A 25,879-nucleotide genomic window follows, 5' to 3' on the forward strand; every position below is an offset into this window, starting at 1 on the left:
AAAAGAAATAAAAGGAATCCAAATTGGAAAAGAAGAAGTACAACTGTCACTGTTTGCAGATGACATGATACTATACACAGAAAATCCTAAAGATACCACCAGAAAAGTACTAGAGCTAATCAATGAATTTAGTAAAGTCACAGGATACAAAATTAATACACATAAATTTCTTACATTCTTATACACTAACAGCAAAAGATCAGAAAGAGAAATTAAGGAAACAATCCTATTTACCACTGCACCAAAAAGAATAAAATACCTAGGAATAAACCTAGCTAAGGAAGCAAAAACCTGTATGCAGAAAACTACAAGAAACTGATGAAAGAATTCAAAGGCAACACAAACAGATGGAGAGCTATACCATGTTCTTGAATTAGAAGAATCAATATTGTGAAAATGACTATACTTCCCAAAGCAATCTCAAAATTCAATGCAATCCTTACCAAATTACCCATGGCATTTTTCACACAACTAGAACAGAAAATTTTAAGATTTGTATGGAAACACAAAAGGCCCTAAATAGTCAAAGCAATCTTGAGAAAGAAAAACGGAGCTGGAGGAATCAGGCTCCCTGACTTTAGACTATACTACAAAGCTACAGTAATCAAGACAGTATGGTACTGGCACAAAAACAGAAGATCAATGGAACAGGATAGAAAGCCCAGAGATAAACCCATGCACCTATGGTCACCTAAGGTATGACAAAGGAGGCAAGAACAGAGAAAAGACAGCCTCTTCAATAAGTGATGATGGGAAAACTGGACAGCTACATGTACAAGAATGAAATTAGAACACTCCCTAACACCACACACAAAAATAAACTCAAAATGGATTAAAGACCTAAATGTAAGGCCAGACACTATAAAACTCTTAGAGGAAAATGTAGACAGAACATTCTTTGACATAAATTGCAGCAAGATCTTCTTTGAAACACCTCCTAGATTAATGACAATAAAAAATGAAAATAAAAACAAAAATAAACAAATGGGACCTAATGAAACTTAAAAGCTTTTGTGCAGCAAAGGAAACCATGAACAAGACAAAAAGACAACCCTCAGAATGGGAGAAAGTATTTGCAAATGAAGCAACTGACAAAGGATTAATGTCTAACGTATACAAGCAGCACATAGAGCTCAATATCAAAAAAACAACCCAATCCAAAAATGGGCAGAAGACCTAAATAGACATTTCTCCAAAGAAGACATACAGATGGCCAAGAAGCACATGAAAAGATGCACAGCATCACTAATTATAAGAGAAATGCAATCAAAACTACAATGAGGTATCATCTCACACCGGTCAGAATGGCCAGCATCAAAAAATCTACAAACAGTAAATGCTGGAGAGGGTGTGGAGAAAGTGGAATCCTCCTATGCTGTTGGTGGGAATGTAATACAGCCACTATGGTGAACATTATGGAGGTTCCTTAAAAAACTAAAAATGGAACTACCATACGATCCATCAATCCCACCACTGGGCATATACCCAGAGAAAACCATAATTCAAAAGGCACATGCACCCCAATATTCACTGCAGCACTATCTATCATAGTCAGGACATGGAAGCAACCTAAATGCCCATCAACAGAGGAATGGATAAAGAAGATGTGGTACATATATAAAATAAAATATTACTCAGCCATAAAAAGGAATGAAATTGGGTCATTTGTAGAGATGTGGATAGATCTAGAGAGTATCATACAGAGTGAAGTCAGAAAGAGAAAAACAAATATCGTGTATTAGCACATATATGTGGAATCTAGAAAAATGGTATAGATGATCTTATTTGCAAAGCAGAAATAGAGATACAGAAGTAGAGAACAAATGTATGGATACTGAGGGGGAAAGGGTGGTGTGTGTGGGAGGAATAGGTAGATTGCGATTGATCATATACACGACTGACACCATGTATAAAATAGACAACAAATGAGAACGTAATGTATAGCACAGGGAACTCTACTTTATGCTCTGTGGTGACCTAAATGGGAAAGAAATCCAAAAAGAAGGGATACATGTATACGCATAGCTGATTCATTTTGCTGTATAGTAAAAACTAACACAACATTGTAAAGCAACTATACTCCAATAAAAATAAATTTGAAAAAAAAAAAAAAGGACAGTAGTTGCCAATCAGAGGGGTAGGGATTGGGCTAGGAGAGGAATGAATAGGTGGAACACAGGGGATTTTTAGAACAATGAAACAATTCTGTATGATACTAAAGTGGTAGATACATGTCACTGTATATATTTGTCAAAACCCATAGAATGTCCAACACCAAGAGTGAACCCTAATGTAAACTATGGACTTTGGGTTATAATGATGTGTCAGTGTTGGTCCACAGGTTGTAACAAATGAACCACTGTGGTGCAGGATGTTGACAGTGAGTGATGCTGTGCGTGTGTAGGGCAGGGGGTATATGGGAACTCTGTACTTTCTGCTTAATTTCATTATGAACCTAAAAGTGCTCTAAAAAATTAGTATATTTAAAAATAAATAATTCTGAGAAACAAGGGTAGAGATAAGGACATCTACTCTAAAATGTAGAATATATAAAAAATATTCATCCTACAAATAATACAAAATCCTCATGCTGAGTTATAAAGAAACTATATGAGTAACACCCTATTCATTTAAAAAATACAATTGAAAATAAAAAATAATGAATTTCCTATATAAGAAGAAGTTTTCTAGACCTAACAGAAGAATCACTGATTTGGAGTAATAGTTAATACAACAAAAACACGGTAACCAAATCATGTGTATAGGACATGGAATTTTGTTATACTATGACTGGGTCTATATTTATGTATCATTGACTGACCCTGTAGATTTCAACAATGAAACAATTGCATCAAACATAATAGTGGGTCAATTTCTGCAGGGTAGGAAGAATTTAGGCCAAAAAAATTTGTAGTAATTATTTCTAGGTTGAAAGAATGAATTTTGGGGGTAAAGAAATCCTCAAAGTTGCTGGAATGAAATAAGTGGTTTGCCTCTAAGCAACTAACCTTTTGTAAAATATCTGAATAATGGTTAATTACCTCTCAAAACTACTTTGAATACAGTAAGAAGCTGAATACGTCCTAGAATCCACCCTGGAAGCTAAGCAGGCACGGGACTAAACTGCTTATTTTGGAGACGGTGAAGAGTGAGTATGCAATGAGTGAGCCCATGATGGCAAAGACTGAGCTCCTGGAAGTCTGTTCGTGCCTGTCAATTTGGGCTACTTCAGGCACAAAATGACAGTCCTTAGGCATATGGCTCTCTATAATCAGGTCGAATTACACAAATTCTGCATGCAAAAATCATCAGACTTTCAGCTAGAAAATGGTCTGTTCCTGCAAAACCGATCAGATATAACCCGGCTCAAGAGTCTGTGGACAAGTAAGAATGCCAAAGGACCCAGACATAAACGCCCTGGCACACACAACAACGGCAACGGCATAGTTCCATAACTTAGTGAGAAAGCAGGATATTGCTAGTGTAGAATGGTTGTAATGTAACTTTTAAAGGTAACAGATTATATTACTTCAAAATATTAATGTTTAAAAAAACTAAATATTTCAAAGTTTATTCTGGTTACACAAGAGAAATGTACAGCCCATGCAAAGTATAAAATTGTATTTGTGACAGTAAAGTGAGTTCAACCTTTATGGCTAATAAACAGAGACATTATATTTTCAGCACAAGGAATAAAATCACATTTGTGGTAATAAATGTCTTTTGACCAGAGTAGTTTGCTTGTCATTCTTTTTCCACTCTTTTCAAACCTATTTATATGCTTTAAAATCTAAACTTAGGTGGCTAGGTTAACAGTTAAACTTTTTTTCAAGTAAAATGTTTTTACATGTAAGTTTTTAAAATATATATATTAAACTTTTCCACAGGATAAAAAATATCACTCTTACTTTAAAATTCAGTTAGCACCAAAGACCAGATCCTCCCATAGAATAATCTGTTTTAGAACTTTAGGTGGATAAAATGAGAAGGGGCCTTGTAAGATAAAAAAAATTCTTATGATCACTAAGCAGAAATTTTTTTTAATATATTTGTTTATTAAAAAATCATTTCCATGCAACTATTACATTCTTTTTAGAGTTAAAAATGTGTTCTACCTGCTATATGCCTTATGATCAGTTCATTAAAAAAGCTATCCATAAACCATAATATTTATGATTCAAGAGAACTTTCCTTGAAAATGACTTGAAATATTATAATATTTTTTCACCTAATTAAAAACGTTGAAGATTATTTTTCTATCTCTGCCTTGAATTTATTTAAAAATAAAACATTTTGAAAAATACTTTGTTCTGAAATAGTATAGCACATCCAAGTAAAAGTTTCACTCCAGGAATATATTTTAAAGCCATGGCTTCTAATTTTGAAATACATGCTTTGAAATACACAAAAGGACCTATGTAGAAACGTTAAGAACAAAGATGACAAAGCGCTAATTAAAACACCTACATTTAAATAGACTGCATGTTTAGTCATGGAAAATAGTTTCAGAGGGCAAAAATGCATACTATTAACCAATATAAGAATGATTTTTCATTGGACAAAGATATACTATTTTCCTGTGAAAAGGAGAGCGAAATTTTTAAATGTGCAAATATATTTTGGAAAGCATGAACCTGAATAAATTCTTATTTTGAGGTGGTAAAGAATAAAAAATCACATGTACCCTGTTTCGATAGGCAGCACCTTTCCAGTCTTTGCTCGTGAGAGTATCCATAGAGGAGGTATGCTTCTTGTAGTGCACTTTTATACCACTTCTTTTTATTTGTACATTTTCCTGGCTAAAGAAAGAGAGAAAAATAATATAGAGAGAATAATAATATAATAATAAAATGTTTAAGCATATAATTTTGTTTTAACATCGACTTGATTTAGCTGTTGAGCTGGAACTAAATCTAAGCATTGTACAATATATTCCTTAGATTTTGTTATCTAATTATTATTTTATTAGTATTTTAGAATATAGCAAAGTTGTAGAAATTTTGCATGTTAATAACCAAAAGGGTCAGAGTCTTAATTCACTAATTTTTATCTCATATTTAGAAAGTTACAAAAACTTAAGACCACCAGTGTAACAAAGTAGTGAATATTAATCTATTTTATCAGAATAATGTTGATTCCCTTTTAAGTAACATAGCAATGATAATCAAGTGATAAAAACTGAAAAGCCTAGTTTCTTATTGTAGTAAATAAAATTAATTCCATTCACATCTAATAAATGACTGTTTTCAGGCATAGTAAGCGCTCAATAAATGTTATTCTACTTGAATACGGTACTTTTTCCAAATGTTTATTTAGTTTTTTTCTTTTAGTTCTCTATTTTTATTTTTTAAACTTTTTGTTTTATATTGGAGTACAGTTGATTAACAATGTTGTGTTAGTTTCAGCTGTACAACAAAGTGATTCAGTTATACATATACACGAATCTATTCTTTTTCAAATTCTTTTCCCAATTAGGTTGTTACAGAATATTGAGCAGAGTTCCCTGTGCTATACAGTTGGTCCCTGTTGGTTATCCACTTTAAATATAGCAGTGTGTACATGTCAATTCCAAACTCCCTAACTATCCCTCCCACCAACCTTCCTCCCAGTAACCATAAGTTCGTTCCCTAAGTCTGTGAATTTGTTTCTGTTTTGTAAATAAGATCATTTTTATCATTTTTTTAAAAATATATAATTTGGAAAGAAAAACAGAGTCAAAGAATCTCTAGGTTAAAAATGACTATAAAAATTATCTGGCCCAGTAATTTTGCCAATGTTATTTTAGAGCTTGCCCCAAAAAGGTTTTTATGATGTTTATAAATGTTACGATTTATAAAATACATGCCACCATTTTCTTTTTGAAAACTTCACCATCAAAAAGAATACAGGTGTTACACTGCATGTGGTGGTCCTGGACACCAATTTATTTGGTATAAAAGCAATGAAAAAAACGTATCAAACAAAAACCTAGTTTTGTATACAGAATATTTAAATTTCATTCATTAAGTTATTTCTTAGGAAAAAGAAAACATAGGCGGATACAATTCAATGAACATTAGAAAATTTAAACTAATTTAAGAATATCTAAGTTAACATTTACAGATTTAAGACATTTCTGCAACTCAAATGTTGTAATGATGCTAAGAATTAATGGGTAGTGAAAAATCACCTGTAAGCTGTTATAGCACTAAACAACTGAAGTTAAGGAAATTTCTTGAGGAAAACCAATGTGATACATTGCTAATATAAACTGGCAAGTTTGGGGAACTAAAAAGCATTTTTTAAACCTGTGTCTCTGAATCTTTAAGAATTTATCAGTAAGTATGTGCCACCTAGTGGTAGTAATACAATTAAACATCTTCTAAAGAACTCAAAAAGTTAAAGACTCTTACTTTATAAAGAATTCTGAATTCCAGAATAAGGCTCAGCTATGCATTGTATTTTTTCCAACTAGTTTGTTCTTTAATTGAAGTGATTCTAAAAGTGTAGAATGTGACTCCCTATCCATCCCTAGTACTGAGTGTTTCTCCCAAAGACACCCAATATTACCAGTTTTTTTCACAGTCTTCCAGAGACATCGTATGTACCTACAGGCATTTACATCATTTAAATATCTGCTTTTACAGACTGCTATGAATTTCTATATACTTTGAGTTTTTCTATTTGTCTTTCAGATTGCTTCATTTATGGATTTATTCAACATATTCTAGACCCTTGGGATCAATCACTGAAGAAAACAGACAAAGCTTACATTCTAACCAGTGAAACAGACAATCCACAATAAGCATAACAAATAAGTTAAGGCTACAGTTTAAGAGGTTATAAATACTATGTAATAAAGAAAAGATGAGGCAATAAAGTGGTCAGGGTAACTGTCACTGAAAAAGTGACAACTGAGCGAAGACCTAAAGGAGGTCAAGGAGTTAGCCCTGTAGATGTCCAAGGAAAGAGCACTGCAGGCAGAGAAAAAAGGCTTTAAGATAGGAGAATACAAGTTTATTCAAGAGGTATCAAAGAAGGGAAGGTGGTTGTGGGTGAATGAGGAAGCGAGTGAGTAATAGGGAATAATGTCCAATAAATTAACAGGGGCCAGGTCATGGAGGTCCTTGCAGGCCATTGTAGGGATTTGGGCTTTTACTCTGAGTTAAACAGGAGCCATTACAGAGTTCTGAGCAGAAGAATAACATTTGACTTGATTTAACATTTTACAACAATCACTCTGCTTGCTTTGATGAGAACAGATTAAAGGCAAGTGTAGATGTGGATGACTGGCTACTGCAATCATCCAGGCAAGAAATAATGGTGGTATAGATCAGGTCATAGCAGCCACTGTGGTGAAAAGTGGTAGGATTCTGGATATACTCTGAAGGTAGAGCAAAAATAATTTCTTGACCAACTGAAGATTGGTTAAGAGAGAAAGAAAGGATGACTCTCAGGCTTTGGGACTGAGCGAGAGGAGGATGTGATTTGCCATCCACTGAGATGGGGAAGGCTGTCAAGGAAGTGAAATGGGTGGTGGTGGTGGAGATCAAGAGTTCAGACATGCTGAGTACGCATTATGACACCCAAGCGAAGGTACCAAGTAGCAGTTTGGTAAGGGAATTCGGGAGAGAGAACTGAACTGCAGATAAAATGTAGGAAACATAGACACACACACACACACACACACACACGCACACCATATTTAAAGGCAAGAAATTAGATGAGAAAACCAAGGGAATGAGGATATAGATGTATGTATATCCAAATACGTAGTATGGCATGTACCATTATTTATTTTACAAACACCCTTGTGATGGATTTAAGTTTTTTCAAATATTTTGCAATATGAAACAATGCTGCAATAAAAAATTTTTTGTCTGTATGTCTCTTTACCCATGTGAAAGTGTATTGAAGCATAAATTCCTCAGATGTTGAATGACAGGTTTATACATATTTTAAATTTTGGAAGCTTTTGTGAAATCACTCTTGAGTGAGGTGGTCAAAATTTACCACGCCATGAACAAATGCTTCCTCACACTCTGGAGAACACTTCCATTACCAAACTTAGATCTCTGCCAATAGTTTTAAGGAAAAGATTGGTATTTCCTTTTTATTATCATTTTCATTTTTTGAATTCTGTAATATGAGCAATTTTTCATATTTTTTCCAGCTTTACTGAGATATAATTGACAAATAACTGTGTAAACTTAAGGAGTACTACACAATGACTTGATACACATACACATTGGGAAATGATTACCATATAGGGTTAGTTAACATATCCATTAGCTCACATTAAAACCTTTATTTGTGTGTGTAGTGAGAACATTTAAGATCTACTCTCTTAGCAACTTTCACGTATATAACACAGTAATTAATGTTAACTATAGTCACCATGCTATATATTAGATTCCCTAGAACTTATTCATCAATCTTTCATATTTTAAAAAGTCATTTATATTTTCTTTTCTATGGAATGACTGTTCAAATCCTGTGTTAATATTTATATTGGTTGTTTTCTCATTGATTTGTAAGAGATTTTTGTATATTAAAAAATTGCCCTTTGCTATATGTATTGAGAACATCTTCTGTTAAGTTTATCTTTTAGTATGTTTGTATTTTCTTTTTTGTTCATTTAAATTTTTCATCCTTCTAAAACTAATTTGGATGTGAGGTATAGCTTCTGCTTCATTTTTTCCTAAGTAGCTAGCCAGTTGTACATACATAATTTATTAAACAATACAACTTTTCTTTAATTATTTGAATATAACCTTATCACTAACTATTTTCAAGTACTTTTGGACTGTATATTGTTCTATTAATCTATCAAATAACTGTTAATATCAAACTGCTTTAACTACTAGAGTATTACTATAATTATATATTTTATAGGTCTAACTCCCTCTTCTATGTTTTATTTTCTTACAAATGTTAGAATTTGACCCTTGAACAACACAGGCTTGAACTCTGCAGCTCCTTTTATATGTGGAGTTTTTCACTAAATAGGTACTGCTGTACTACACAATCCACGGTTGGTTAAATCTGTGGGTGCAGAACAGGTGAACTTTGATGGCCACTGTTAAATTACTGCAAAGTTACAGGTGGATTTTCAACTGCAAAGGGGGTTGGAGTCCCTAACCCCCAGGTTGTTCATGGGGTCAACTGTAGGGGGGGTTTTAAGTCCTTTTTAATGGATGTGGTACATATATACAATAGAATATTACTCAGCCATTAAAAAGAATGACATAATGCCGTTCGCAGCAACATGGATGCACCTAGAGATTATCATATTCAGTGAAGTAAGTCAGACAGAGAAAGACAAATATCATGTGATATTGCTTATATGCGGAAACTTAAAAAATGATACAAACGAATTTATTTACAAAACAGAAACAGACTCACAGACTCAGAGAACAAACTTATGGCTACCGGTTGGGGAAAGCGGGGGATGACAGATTGGGAGTTTGGGATTGACATGTGTTCACTGCTATATATAAAATAACCAACAAGGACCTACTGTATAGCACAGAGAACTCTGCTCAATACTCTGTAATAACTTAAATAGGAAAAGAATTTGAAAAAGAATAGATACATGTATATGTATAACTGAATCACTCTGCTGTACACCTGAAACAACACAACATTAATCAACTATACTCCAATATAAAATAAAATTAAAAAAATAAAAATAAATAAAAATTGAGATTGCATTAAAATTAATTTAGGGAGAATGGACATCCTTCCATATTAAATCTTCCAAACCAAGAAGAGGATTATATTTTTCCATTTCCTTAAGTTTTATTTTCTGTCTTTTGGTAGCATTTTAAAGTTTTATTCATATAGATCTTGTATGTGGTGCTCCTTAAACTTACTCCAGTACATTATATATGCTTTGTTGCTATTATAAATGCTATTTAACCCTTCATATTTTCACATTTGTTACTGCTTTAGAGTAATTTTACAACTGGCACATAACTGAATCTCCCTATTGTTTGTAACAGTTCTTCTGTTGTTTATAATAGTTTTATTTATAATAGTTTTTCCATTTGAGTTCTACAGGTTTTCCAGGTAAACAATAGTAACAAAACAAAACAGAGACAAGCTTTTAAATGTCTTAAGAAGGAAATCTTCAAGGCAGCTCTGTAACAGATTTCCAAGGAGCTAAAAGCTTATGAAGTCAAGGATTCAGATCAATGACTTCAGATGAGACTACAGGAAGGGCTGGGCATTCTTCAAATTCCAGTAAATTCTTTGATCCCAAGAGAGAATATCAGGGACTTCCCTGGTGGTCCAGTGGTTAAGAATCCATCTTGCAATGCAGGTGACGCTGTTCTATCCCTGGTCAGGGAACTAAGATCCCACAGGCTGCAGAGCAACTAAGCCTGCGTGCGGCAACTACAGAGCCCACGTGCTCTGGCACCTGCATGCCACAACTAGAGAGCCCACGTGCTCTGGACCCTGCGCGTCACAACTAGAGAGCCTGCGTGCCCCAAGTAATGAGCCCGTGCACTCTGGAGCCCGCGTTCACGACTACAGAGAACCCCACGCACCACAACTAGAAAGGAGCCCCTGCTCTGCAATGAAGAGCCTGCGTGCTGCAAAGATCCCGCATGCTGCAACTAAGACCTGACACAGCCAAAAAAATAATAAAATAAACAAATTTTTTTTAAAAAAGAGGGAATATCATATCTTTCATTATGTTTATATTGCTTTGGCAACTGGAGTTTTCTCAATCAGTTTTATTAAATTTAGGGTGGAGGGGGAAAATAATCATCATAGAAAGAGAAGGAAGACATATAGTCTAAAAATCTGTGTGAATTTATGAGCATAAATAAGATAATTCTTGATAGATGTGTTCTTGATAGATGAATAAGCATGTAAATATTTGGAGTAAGGACGAGGTTTGAGACTAAACAGATGGTTAGGCAGGGAAAGATAGTACCCTATGTCTGAGAAAATTCCTAGCTGTATCCAAAATTGAAGTTTGTAAACTACTTTCCTACGTGATCTTGTTCCAATCAAGCATCACTGGCTGACTGAGAGCCTCAGTACCATTTTCATATTTCTTAGGGTCTGAGGAGGAGGCTGAATGTCCCTTCTCAGTAACTTCCAACTCACTGAGCATGTTGTGTGTTATCACCATATACTAATACGAAGTGGCACATTCAAAGAGAAGAATACCTATGTATTTGTCCACCCAGTAAGGCCAGTAAAAAGAAATCTGCAATCTGGCAGAAATTCATATCATCTGTTGCTTTCTATTTTAAGATTGCTTCTCCACATAAAAATTAATCAAGATATAATCATCTGGAGCTGTAGCAGGATAAGTTTCACTTCTCAAACTCAAATGTGTGAGCAATGTCACATTACCTTCTTTTCGCTAAATAAAATTGAATGTGACAGCCGTTGTCCAACAAGGATAAGAATTTTGATCTTGCTCATTTTTGGGCCACCCCTTACTTTCTCTAGGTTCCTGTAAATTGGAAGGGAATACATGGTGCCCGAACAGCGAGGACAGATCATTACTCCTCAACGCATAAGGCTTTCATGAGTAACATCTTTGTTCAAGTCCCTTGAAGTCAGGGAATCGAACAGCTTCCTTGCCATGCCTGGTCCAAAGGATCCTTTCCAAGGCTGGGAACCTTGCCAGCGTGGCTTCAACCTCCTGGTGCACCTCGTGCTCTTCTTCTCCAAAGTGTTCCACTCCCCAGGGCACCGGCAGACCTCTGTCCTCTTCCATGTCTGAGGGAATCTCTTCCTTGCCTAGCTGCTCCTGCCTGCCCTGTTCCCATTACTGCCCACCCTCAGGGAACTCAGGTCAAGACAGGTAAGCTCTGCTTTAGATCCCAACAGAAAATGCCCCTGAGACATGAGAACATGAGGGGCCTGACCACTTTTTGGAATAAGTGAAAGGGAAAAATATAATCAAAACAAGAATTATTATCAACCAACCACTGGTATCTGGCTGGCTGTGGGGAAGGATTTCCTAGCGCACGGACTCTGCAGGTGGAATCTTTCTTCCCCACCCCTGCTCCTTCACTCTACCTGCCTATGTCTCTCCCTTCATTTCTCCCCATGGCACTCGTCAACAACTAAAAAAAAATTTACTTGTTGACTATGTGTCTCATCCCACTAATTTAAGTCTCGTGACAGCATTTAAATTTTGTCTGTTTTGATCACTTCAGAGCCTAGAATTGGTAGAAATAATAGGAGCTCAGTAAATATTTTGGGTATTATAAATAGACATTTTTTATTCAGGGTGGCATGGGGAAAGCCCAGACAGGAATTTGGGGATGAAACTAAAAGGCTGGGCTACAATCCTGAATTATGTTATTATCCCTAGAAAGGTAAAAGAAAAATGTATAAGCATAATGACTATCTAGCATTATAATATGGTGATATTACTACTAAGATGATATTAAACTTCATTTTTTATAAGGATGCAGATCTTTAAAGTACTTCATGAGCCACTGATTTATCCTATGATATTAGTGGCATTTTTTTCTTGAAAAAAAAAGTGGGCCTAATTTCAAGTACTTTGAATGTTATGTAAAAAATAGTATTTAATTTTAAAATTAAATTCAATCAAATGCTTAATATAACCTATTTGGGGGGACAGTAAAGCCTCACTAAAATCCTGTAGGTACAATATAGCATTTACTATCCAAAATTATCAATTCAAATTTTGATTATATAGACATAAAAGTTAGCTGCAAATAAAAGTATTTACAATTTAGAAAATTTATCTTCAGACATAATGTTGAGCATCTATTAAAAATCTGGAAAACTGGAATCATAAGTACCTAGATTGCTTTATTGGGCTTCATAAATTCATTGAAATGGCTTCAAATATTGACAATTACTTTAAGTTATTTCATTACTTTAAGTTATAATATGCCTTTAGAAACATGGGGAGATTAGTCACAGATTTCATAACCTAAAGAAATACAAAATAATTTTCCTTCATAATACATCTCTGCTAAATGTTTGAGGATCATCGCCACCACCTATTATAAAGTCCTCTGCCTGGGGATTCGTGTTGACTGCTGCTATTTATACATTCAAGCTTCCAGTGCACCTCGCTGGCTCTATGATGCGCCCTTCTAAATATTTACTATCGGGCCAAAGCTATCGTTTTCACTTAAAGCAATCCAACAGAAAGTTAATCACAAGGCTATCTTGTCTTCCTTAAATTGGATTTCTCCAATAGCAACCAGTAATCTCGACAGTAAGAACATTCCCATTCCTTTGATGCCAACTAGAAGATAGTCACAGCCATCCCTGTGAACCACACATGCCTGGGCTTCCTAACACCTGTCTCCCTTCTCACCTGCCGTCTTTCACATAGGTTCTGGATTATTTAGACAGCTCATTCAAATTATTGAACACTTGAAGCAATAATGCTTTCAAAATCATAAATAGGAATTTGCTTACTCTAACTCAGCAGGATTTTAGGTCCCCCACTTCCTATACCACTAGAAAGTGTGAACCAGTTAAGCTGACACCCTCCAACCCCCCAAAAATGTTCTAGCTCTGTTTAGTCTGATCCTTTACATCAATTTGAAAGATAATACCAATGCAATGAGTACTAGGAGAGAAATTAGGCAGAAAAGAAAGAATAAGAAAATGTGAGAGTCAAATCTTTACAGTGTGATTCCATTACTTGGCTTGAAACACTGGGAATTACCAATGCCAGGGCCTGAGCATACCCTGAACCTTGATGTGGGGAAGTGGAAGGAAGCCAAGCAGTTTTAGGTAAAACAGCCCCAATGGACAAATCAGAAAAATCACAGGCTACTAGATAAGCTCCTTATTAACCTAGACCTTAACATATGTTTTCTAAGTATTTTGAATATCTAAGTTCTTTTCCTACCAAGATGGATAAACAACCACTGCATGTTGATTTTAAAGAAGACCCAGTCTAACATTTTAGGCTGGTCTGTTATCTCGACTGACATCATTTAGAAAACAATTTTTTTTTTGCGGTACGCGGGCCTCTCACTGTTGTAGCCTCTCCCGTTGCGGAGCACAGGCTCTGGACGCACAGGCCCAGCGGCCATGGCTCACAGGCCTAGCCGCTCCGTGGCATGTGGGATCTTCCAGGACCGGGGCACGAACCCGCGTCCTCTGCATCAGCAGGCGGATACTCAACCACTGCACCACCAGGGAAGCCCCTAGAAAACAATTTTTATACAACCAATACATTTGTCATTTAGTGTGTGGACCTGAAACCAGATTTTGAGAGAACGAGAGAAAGAAAGAGGGCTCCAGATATCACAGCAGGGAGACAATGAGTCACCACCAAAGAGAGACACTAATTAAAGGGACAGGGGAATCTAACATCACAATTTTGCTAAAGATTTGCGTGGCTTCTTTAGCACCACAAACTCATAAATACGTTAATAAATTTCACAAAGTAAACATAATAAAATAATGTATGTTTCATATATCTCTTTTTTAGCTAATTCTAGTAAACCAGAAAATAGGTATTATGGTGAGAAAATCCGCTATACAGTGGTTCTTGAGCTTCACTGAGGAACTGTAGAGATTCTCAGCACGCTCCCCAGTATGCAGGTTCAGGAATGTATATTTTTAAAGAGCTCTATGGGAGAATGTGATGATGAGCCAGTTTGGGAACCAAAAACAGAGTAAAACAAAACAAACCCTGGCATCAGGATACTAACGTTAATAATAACCAATTATTTCTAAGAGAATTACAAGGGAATGAAATAATAAATACTAGCTTTTAATGACAGCCACGAAGAGGCCCAAAATCTATGGCTGGGAATCAATGCACTAAACGTGAAGAGAGCTTTCACATCTTTGTCCAACTTTGAAAAGCCCTGGTTAAAGGTTAAGTTAATTAATCAAGCTGGCTGAATTAACAACAGGAGACCAATAAGAAGGGCTTTGTGATTTTCCAGTTTATAGATGAGAGCTTATTATGAATTTGGTATGCTTATGAAGATTAGAAACAGATGGTCCAATGTAAGCCTCAAGCAGGCTGACATATAATGTAAAAGCCTGGGGCTTGCACTCAGAAGAGCTGGGCTTCAGTCCCAGTTCTGCTGCTATGTGACCTCAGGCAAGTCACTTAACCTGAGCCCTAACTTTCTTAACAATAAATGAAGATCACATGAGATAGCATACGTAAGAGGTACTTTATAAAATGTAAAGCATTTTCAAATGTTGGTTATCAATGTCATAAATGATCAGAATATAAACATTTATCATTTAGTCTCTGCCGTCCAAGAAAATGAGACAGAAACTCTACCTATAATAGGGAGGAGTTGACTGAGTGTGTACTTTATGTCCAAAGGAATTCTACTATTAAGGAGTCCATTGTTATTTTTATTTACTAATTTATCCAATGCTTATATAGTACTAAGTGTCAGGCACAGTCTGAAACACTTTACAACTTTTTTTACTTCCCAACAAGCTTACAAGGTAGGTACTATTATTATCCTCATTTTACACATAAAGAAACTGAGGCACTGAGTTTAGACATTGCCCAAGTTCATACAGCCATTGATAGAGCTGGGATTCATACACAGGCAACCTGGCTCCAGAATTCACAGGCTCAATGACTATAAAATGATATTTCACAAAAAGGCATTCTGTTGCAAAAATCTCCAAGATGGTGTTATGAAGAGATTGTAGGTCATTATCATAAGAAATAAATTGTGTTGAAAATGATCGGAAACTACCATCTGGCATTTTCTGTATCAGGTCATAGTTACATTGCTTAGGAAAATTTTTTCTAGGATTATTAATTAGCCGTTAAAAACTTAAATCACCACTGGATATACGGTTAAAATGGTAAATTTTATGTTACATATATTTTAGCACAATTAAAAAAATAAAAAACCTTCATTTTATTTATTGTGTACAGTTTAAAGTATTTTACATATTTTGATTTCAAGCTGTAGAATTTTTATTTTGCAAAACTGAATATATCATTAAGTCTGCAACAAGAAATTATTTCATTGTTCTGTAAAAGTATTAGTAATATATTGATGAAATAAAGCACAGGAAGCAAGTGAGCACTGGGTCAATAGATAATTTTTAAGGCCCGTGCTTATCTCCAGGGCTGCTGTCTCCCACAGCTCTGGCCAGGCTGCCTGCTCCACCTGTGGATGTTAAATAGAAGTGGGAGATGGGTTTAAATCAGCCATGTGCTCATTTGCTCTGAGCCTTAAAAAAGTCAGGATTGGCTTAAAGGATTTTAAGTAACAGTATGAACGGATATCAAGACCTGAGCCTAAATGAGAGTTAACATACTTGGCTGCTATTTTCTACTCCACATTTGCTTGTTTATTAGGGAATATGTGTTTACGGGAAAACAAATGTCGTATTCATTACAGACAGATGCTCGGATTCTGTTTAAAAATAGAATCATACAAGCAGGTGGGAGAGCCAGGAGAAGAGGATGGTTAAATATATGACGTAATCAGTTCATATCCTGTGAGCTGAACAAAATGGTGAGGAAGTGGTAATTCTGGAATTTATTTTCAAAGTCAGGTCAATCTGCATTGTTTAGGGTTTTGCCTGAATCACAGACTGTTCCTGGTAATTGGTTAGAAGAAATTTTTTTTTTTAAGTGGAGAAATTAAAGAAAAGAACAGTTAATATATCAATTGTACACTTTCAGTTATATGGCTCTGAGTTTTGGACTTCATCGTTCCCTAATGGAAGAATGTACCAAAAAGTTACTCTGCAACTGTTTACTAATTTAAGAACCTCAACATAGAAGACTCATTATATAAGGAAGCCTTACTCATAAGGGATATGACCCTGAAGGCAATTTAGTGAGCCTTGTATTTTGGCTTACATGATCTGACTCTGGTTTCTTTAACAGAAAATAAGCACTTCTAGAAAGTTGAGAAGGCTATATAAGGCTAAATGTTTCTAGGAAAGATTATTGTTGTTCCACTGAGGAGTCAATATGAGAAATCTAGCTGACTTAATACATTTTTCATGCATTTGATGATGGGAAAGGCAGCCACCTGTTCCTTCCTTTATCAACTGAGTAAAGTTGGTCATATTATTTGGATTTGGACTTTTAACTTCAATACAAGTTCAGATATCTAAATTCATAAGAGATTAAGTCGAGAGATGACAGAGGTAAATTCAAGAATTTATTTGGAGCAGCAAAGTCAGCATATATAAATCGAAATTGTAAGTAAATCGAAAAGACAGAAGAGAGATATGGAAAAAAACTGGTTTTATTCAGTTGCAAAGAACTTGAAAGATAATATTTCCTAGTCTCTTCCAAATTCCATCAAAGAAATTTAAAGTATCTTGAGGCATTGCTGATATTAGGGACTATTCATTCACCAAGTAGTCAGATTAAGAAGGCTCTAACCTATCTCCTACTTTCAAAAGGTCTTAGAACTTCTGCTTACACTAAACTAGAAAAGCACAGCAGCAATGGCCACTCAATTTCTGGGAGCAATGTATTGGCTGATTAAAAAAACACTAAAATCATGTCATTTTTCACATATAATCTTAGTCAAAAGAAAATATATTATTATCCACCTGATTGTTATTTTTTTTTTTTTGTACTCTCTCCTGTAGATGTGGATTTCTAGGAAGAGGAAATAAGTAATGTAACTATATATTTCTCCTGTACTTCCAATGACAGTATGAACTATTACTATTATTATTAAGAGCCTACTATATGACAAGCACTGTGCTAAGTGCTTTACATGTATAATCTCAGTTAAACCTGTAACAACTCTATGAGGCATATACTATCATAACCTCCATTTTAAGATGAGGTGTGTGGGATTTGTAACAGGTAAGTGACTTCCCTCAGGTCAAATGTCTAGTAAGTAGTACAGCCAACCTTCAAACCCAAAAAACCTGGCTCTAAAGCCTACCTTTTTAAATCACTATGACAACTTCACTCTTTTCCTAATACATTACTACAAGTTTTCTTGGCAGATTATCCACAAATAGTTAACAGTTATAAAAACATGTTCTAATTCCCTTAAACTTTCTCCAGGCCAAAACTAAAGGATGCTTAGAAAACAAGCAAACAAAAAAATCTTAATCCAATAATACCAAAATTATAGCAAATTTTATACCAAATATGGAATTGGTATGATAAAAATTTGCTGAGAGGTTGGTAGCTATACAGATTATTTGCCAGCAGGAACATGGTACAAAAACACACATATATACATATGTACATTTTTTTTTTTGGCAAATGTGATTTTCCACTGAGAGCTGGCTCAATAGATTTGTATCCAGTTTCACTTCATTACTCTAAGAGTGAAATGTTGCCTGATAATCTAGTTATAAGCTAATTTGCTAATCCTTATTATAGACTACATTCTTAGAATTTGGATCCTAATAAATCTTAGAAGAAAAACACTTGCTCAGATAGATGTTAATCCAGACACACTTGTCAAACGACTACTGCAAATGTAATTTGAAAACATCAAGAATTCTGCTTGGTCACTAGTCCTCCTCCAAAGGGGAACATCAAGCAGTAAATAAAAAACAAGTCTACCAGAAACTGCCATCATTCAACATGTATATTAGAATTAAAAGGTGAAAATGTTCCTCATTTCAATGTGGAAAAACATTCAACAATAAATTAGACTATTGCTTATATATACGTAAATTGGCAAGGTATAGGAGAGAAAAATTGGACCTCGGGGTTAGACATCCTGATTCTAATCATTGCCCCATCCCTTAGCAGCTGATTGACCTTGGGCTAGACATGAAGCCTGAATCACAGTTTCTTCCATATGTCAATAGTGGTGATGCCTATCTTCATGGGGTTGCTATGAGACTTTAAATATTATATTTATTATATTATATATACATATTATATATTATTGTGCTATATTATTATAAAAGGATCTACCCAATCCTTGGCCTGTAGCAGGGGGTTCAATTACATGATTGCTATTTATAGGCTTGTTTAGTTACTGGAGTCACTGCAGTGCATACTGACAATCAGAGCCCTTTGCTGGAGGATATTTACTGGACCAAATTTAGATTCAATGTATCATCAATGCTGGTAATTTCTATCATATGTTTATCATAATACAGAAAAGAAATCAACTTATTTGATAAATTACTACAGGTTGTGTTAGTTCTACTTACAGACTGGAAAAATTAAGAGTAATGTGATTTCAGTCGTTTGGCTGTATTCTGAAGAGTACTGAAGCTTCAGGAATGGTCCTGCTAAAGATACAGGTTACAAAGAACTGTAACATCCTCTATACTATCATTAGTGTATCTGTTAGGATAATCCTAGGGGCTTAAAGTGAGGCCTATATCTTCTTCATGTTGCAGATCTGTTATTTGTTGGCAGTGGAGGCCTTTGCTAAGAGTGATCAAGGGATCTGGGCTGAGAGAGTAGCAAACCAAAATTTCAATTATCAGTCACAGAGCCACAGAGAAAGAGAGAACTCTGGATGATGTTGCACTGGACACAGTCATATGCTCAGATATTCATCACTCACTCACAACTCATTGGTCTCACCCCACCTCAAGAGTATCAAATGTGCATCTCTACTTTATAACAGGAAGGCAGTAACCTGCAACATTTTGGTGAACAGTATTAATGACCACCCCAATTAGGAAGCAGAATTCTAGGAATTGCAGAGCTCAAGTTTAGCAATACAGCATTGCTCCTTTTTCATATCCCTGGAAAACAGAGGCAGCTCCATAATACAACGGGTAAATACCCAAATGACATCTGGTACCCAAAGAAATACTTACACATCTCCAGGTATATCCTCCATACAGTAGTGAGCAGACTGTTAAAATACATAGACAAAAAAAATCCACTCACATCATGGACCAAAAGAAACCTAAATTTTACCACAGGAGCCTCCTAGCATCAGGGGTGAACTACTTACATTTTCTTGGCAGTATAAAGAACTAGAAAATTGTAGGCCAAGCGATCACTGGTTGGAGTACATAATTTATGTCCAATAAAAATTATAATGACTCTATATAACTTATAGATGATCAACTAAAACATGCTATACATATTACATTTAAATTATACATCAGCTTTATCAGCAATATCTATAAATTATGTACAATGTTCAATGACAAGATTGACTTTAAAGCTGTGTTCAGGGAAACTCTTACTTCTGGGTTAGACATGTGAACCTATGGCAGTCAGCATCATCTCCAGGCAAACCAGAGTGAAAGATTAACAAAGGAAATAGGAGAAAGGTGTCGTGAAACAGTGAGCCATGACCACAGTTACATTACTGCACTAGTAGAGATAAACCAACAAAAGTCTGATGCCTCAAGTTGAGAAAACTTAGTCAGTGGTTCTCTCTCTCTGGGATACAGATTCATTTGAGGGACTTAGAAATGCTGAGGCCTGGCCCTACTCCAAGAGCTTCTGATTTAATTGATCCAGTAGAGTACAGCCCAGGCATTGCTGTGTTTTGGTTGCTGTCATTGCTTTATAAAGCCTTCTAATGCAAAGCCAGGCTTAAGAAATACTAAACTAAGTCATGTAGTCTATCAAGCAAAGAAATAAACTTGCAAATAATGGATTCTGCAGACATGTACCTACTAAATATAAAAGAAACAACATTTGTGCTAACTGGGGAAAGAACTGTAGTCCATGCATCAACTCTTAAATAGCTATCTAGCACATGTTCACGTCTATTTTCTCTAAGTGTTTACCAGAGTGACATGTATTTTGAATATATACCATAAGAGAATCAAGGTTTCTTTAAAAGGGGAAGGGAATTTCAGCTATCTTTATACTACTGATTTTATAGTAAATGAAAAAATAAAATGTATGAGTAAACTAATATAAATTACAAATACAAAATCTAAATATTGCCTTCAACTTTTTTCTGAAGTATATCCCAATATATTGATGAGTAATTTTATTTACTGGGGAAAAGCTTATCATCTGTATATTCATATACATATTCATCCACAGTGACAGAGCTCTGTTGTGCTGTCAACAAGAAAATTAATAAGTCACTGGTCCCATAAACATATCAATTTTTCAGTGACTACTAAAAAAAATAAAAGAAAGAAGACAAACTAGACAAACATGAACTAAAAGAGAAGACTTAACATTTTCAGAATCTAAAACTAAAAAATATTTTATTTTTTCATAAATGCATATAATGTCTTTCTAGAAGAGCTTATTTCTCTCTCACAGTAAAACACACACTGCAAAATATAGTCCACAGTCAGTGAAAACTCTGAAATATTATTTAATCATTTGTTAAACTAAGCTTACACAAATTAGGAGAAAGTAATGTTGAAATAATATATATGAAGTAAGATATAGTCAGCTTAAACAGTGAGAGCTGTATATGCCTATCATTCTGTGTCTACTTTTAGAAAAGGAGCTCAGACAACAGGTGCAATGTGCAACCATTCTCCATCTCTTCTACAAAAATCTTTAAGAAGGTCTACATTGTCTAATACACATTATTTATTTTTGTGTAAGTGATATTTTTATGGGGGCAGGGGTGTGAATTTAATATCTGGATCAACCTGGCACAGTGTAGAGACAATATTTGAGGAAGTAGGAGCTCCAGTGCAGAGAGGACCATAACAGATTAAATTCCTGGGATGCCTAGGCAATTGAACTGCACGTTGGAGTCAATACTATCTCCATCTCCAGGGGATATAGTTTGATATTATTCATTTTCAAACAATTTCTCATAGATACCATTTTTCTATCTTGGTTGTCAGTTGACCTCTTCGCTTTCTGTTTCTTGACTTCTCATTGGGGCAATGAGTCTTTAATCATCTGTGAGTTTCCTTCTTGGCAAGCGGAGATTCTTAGATAGCCAGGAGTAGGGAATTGGAGCATAGCAGGGCAGCTGGGCATGTGCCAGCTGAATCTGAGGTAAAGGGGAACTAAAATTTCAGCCTTGAATGAAGAGACCCACAGAAGGCGGCATCCCTATTATATTAGCTCCAAGAGAGGAAGTGAAGAAAAAGATACAAACAAGAAGAGAGTAAGAGACACGAGCCTGTAGGTAGACACCATGAATGACAGTAGAGGAGAGAGCCTGTCCCAGAGCCTGTGGTCACCCAGTGAGTTATCCACCCAGAGCACCCAGCCAGCTGGGGGAGTAGGGGACAGAAGAGGTGGAACAAATGCTTTATTTTTCTGTTTTCATTCTTGCTTTAGGAGCCTATTTAATTTAAGCAGCCCTGAATTCATGGTCTTTGCTTGTTTCAATGCTTTCAGAAGGTTAAAACCTTATGGCTCCTGATTCTTGAGTTTAGTTTTGTTTTGCATCAGATTTTTTCCTTGTCCCAGGGATTAATGGTATGCTCAGTGGAATCAGACTATTCAAATTTATCCTGACAGAACTCAAATCCTGAGAGTAACATTACTTCAGACAAAAATACACTTTGATTTTTTATGTATGTTTAAATACAATTTCTTAAGAATGCCCTGCTCTTTATCACACTGTCAAATATTTAAGATTCTAATTTCTGCCTCATGAGAAGCTAGGTTTCCCTATCTTTTAGAAAAGGGGAGGGGCACATAAGGAAGAACACTCCTTCCTATCTTCTGTGGTTGCCATCAGAAGTGCCCAGGGACACATCTGAAATGTCCGAGCAGAGAAGGTGCCTCATACTAAAATGACTGGCTCACAACTACCATGAAATGAATGTATGTGATGTTATTCCATACTTAAATATTTCTACTGAAACAGCCTTCCCTTCCAGCTGCTTTCAAGCTGAATGGAACAAAGGTACTGTTTATGCCAGAGAAAAAGTAGAAGTCCATCTGCAAGTACCTCAGATTTCCACAGATTTCCTTATACTGTGGATTAAATGGCATGCCTTAAATGTACATACATGTATATGTATATTTGAATATATATATACTTCTCACTCTAAAATAGGAACCATCCAAATTGAGTCAAAGGCATTCACATTTCTGACATCTACTTTTTAATCAGATTTCTAATGAAAGCATGGTTTGCAGATGAAAAGTTTCAATATTAGAATACAGATACGGATAACTGAATTAATTTATAACAATTAAACCAAACCCATGAAAACAGGTCCAATTCACTTACTCTCATCAACTTGAGAATTGAGTCTATTCATTAATTGTAGTATGTGATTTAAAGTTTAAAAAGAATCAAAAAATACTGAAGGAGTTAGTATAATGAAATACTGTTTGAAATTTGAAAAATCTGGTTGCATTCCATAATTAATCTTCCCTGTGAGCTAGGGCTATAACTTAGAATCTTCTCAAGAGAATTAAAAAATTACCGAATGATGGAATCGTAAATCTGTTTCAAAAGGCAATTATGGAGAGTCCTCAGTTGATTTACACTATATTGCCATTACAGAAATAAAATTTAAAACTACCTCGTGGCTATTTTTATATCCATACTTCCTTTGAAAAAGCTGCTTTAAAAATACAAATATTTGAGTTTAAACAAATAGTACATACTATTTTGTTTATATAAATATAAAAGTAAAAAATTATATCTCTTTTAGGATCTGAGACAAAATGACCATAATTAAAAACAAGTGCAAGAGGAACAAAGTTTTGATGTTACTGTACCTACCTTTAATGTGATACTATAATGTCCAACAAACGCTGCATCTATCCATGATCTTGAATGGGGATCACCCAGGAATTCTACGTGATACTGTTCAACATCTCCATCGAGGTCATAGGTCACATATTTCCCTTTAAAAGGATCAGGGCAAAGTATCCCTGGCCAACTTTCAAAAGAAAATATTTTTATTATTTTGATGCTTTAAAAAAGGTAGACATTAATATATCTGTCACAATCACCTGTCAAACTTTGCCCTTTGAATTTTAATAACTTCTTTACAAATTTTAAACATAGTCATATTTGTATCTTTTAAAAGTAGGATATTCAATTGATGCAAGTGATCATTTGTATCTTTGTAGATATAGAAAGCTTTGAAACAGTCACATACTCAAGACATTCATAAGATATGAGGAGAAAGAATCATAAGACAAAAGAATGATTTCCAGGGTCTATAAGAGACATTTAGGCACTGCTAATAGGAAAGATAAGAGAAAAAAGAGTCATCAGATTCATGGCAGGCTTGAATCAACTCTCACCAATCAGAATGATTAACTACTAAAATGTTAACCCACTGACAGGGCTTCTGATGGGGTAGGAGAGAGCTAGCGATTCATGAGCCAGGACTGCCAAAGTGGTTTGGGCTGTTCTGACACTGAACTTTGTAACAACTGTGAGAAAAGTAGAAATAGAGTCAGCAGTTCTGTGTTATCCCTCCCCCGCCACATCTGTTCCACTGGCAGTGACCAAATGGCTAAAAATCCTCAGTACTGCAAATAAGGTTTATTCTTTACTAAAAATAAATCTTAGGGGAATGTACAGCAGAAATCTGACTGAATTTTACAGATCAAGATCCAAAATATGCATATCTAATATACCCAAGCATTCAAAAATCTGTACAATTATCAAGTTCTATCATTTATAATATTATAATTATCTGTACAATTATCAAGTTCAATTATCTGTACAATTAACAAGTTCAGTTTGCAGTACCACAGAGTGAAAAAGGTAGAGAAGTTCAAATTAGAAGATCCAGGCTCTAGTTCTGCTTTCTACCAGACAGGAGGCCTCAAGCAGGTAACTAGGCCTCACTATAACTCTGGTTCCTCACTGCACTGTTTCAAAGTTCAAACAAACATGTGCTTTACACATTTTTGGTTTCTGGCAAATTAAAATGGTATAAAGCGCCATCATTATGGACTGAATTATGTGATCCCACCAACCCGCATTCGTATGTCGAAGTCCTGACCGCAAGTACCTCAGAATGTGACTGTATTTAGAGAGGGGGTCTTTAAGGAAGTAACTAAGTTAAAAGGTGAGCCCCAATCCAACATGATTAGTTTCCTTATAAAAAGAGAAGATTAGGACCCAGACACACACAGAGGGAAGACCACGAGAAGACACAAAAAGAGAGACCCACCTACAAGCCAAGGAGAGGCCTGAGAAGAAATCAACCCTCTGACACCCTGACCTCAGAATTTTAGCCCCCAGAAAATAAGGGCTAGAGAAATTAAAAAATTGAGTCAGACAAGCTTTAAGCCAAAGAAGAATTGGAAATGATAATAGAAAGTCAAGTGAAAGTTCAGGACCTAAATGAAGAGGACCATCTGGTTGTTATCAGGCTCATGTCACGGTATCTTACTGCTATTTGGTGACTCTTACTGGGCTGTGCTTAAGAGTTAAACTTGAGTGCAGTTTATCTTTTAAATCTACAATGGAAATCTACATTGCTGAGGGAACACACTCAAAAGAAGGGGGCTTCAACAGGCAAATGAATGACTAAGAATGAGTGGTAGCTGCAACGGAGACCCTCAACTTATCAGAAGTCAAGGAACAAGTGGGTCCTTCAATATGATCAATAGCTATTTTAAAAACAACCAAACTATGATTGTTACATTATATTTGTTTAAACTCTTTATAAAAGGTAAGGGGCTCATGTTTAATACTAGGTGATTTGCACTTCACAGCAATTTTAATATGGATTACTGTCAACCCAATACCAATTTATGAGCAGTACCTACTCCATTCAGTGTAAAACAGTCTCACAAAATGGATTTCTGATATTTAACACATGAAAGAAAGATTCTGCAGTTATTATGTGTAAGATGAGCTGCTACTTTTCTGACACAAATTCTGATACAACTATTTTTTAAGTGGAACCTATTGGGTCCCAGAGTATTCAATTTAAATTGTTACTCAATAAAATATAAACAAAAAGAGATGACTCCTAAAAAGAATTAGATATCAAAAAAAGAAAAAAGCTTCGGTTCATTATTTAAAACATATTTTATTACAGAAAGTATTGCATACTGATTTAAAGATGAATTATGAAAAGTATTATGAAATGTCCA

The 25,879-nt window shown here is 35.2% G+C and overlaps 1 protein-coding gene across 4 annotated transcripts in view; it reads right to left on the bottom strand.

Annotated features, from left to right (window-relative positions):
- The window catches only part of ZCWPW2 (zinc finger CW-type and PWWP domain containing 2), a 138,952-nt gene that overhangs the window by 47,745 nt on the left and 65,328 nt on the right, over positions 1 to 25,879 (bottom strand). For 2 of the 4 annotated variants that reach the window (XM_060162494.1, XM_060162495.1), the window contains exons 3-4: positions 23,538 to 23,697; positions 4,685 to 4,799 (exon numbers count right to left, since the gene is read on the bottom strand). The exons of 1 other annotated variant lie outside the window; for it this stretch is intronic. In XM_060162494.1, coding sequence (XP_060018477.1) covers positions 4,685 to 4,799; positions 23,538 to 23,697 — 275 coding nt within the window. The remainder of the gene's footprint in view (positions 1 to 4,684; positions 4,800 to 23,537; positions 23,698 to 25,879) is intronic. One more of the 4 variants, XM_060162496.1, reaches the window with a different exon arrangement.

This window comes from Lagenorhynchus albirostris, chromosome 10, assembly GCF_949774975.1.
Source record: "Lagenorhynchus albirostris chromosome 10, mLagAlb1.1, whole genome shotgun sequence".
Lineage (NCBI taxonomy): Eukaryota > Metazoa > Chordata > Mammalia > Artiodactyla > Delphinidae > Lagenorhynchus > Lagenorhynchus albirostris.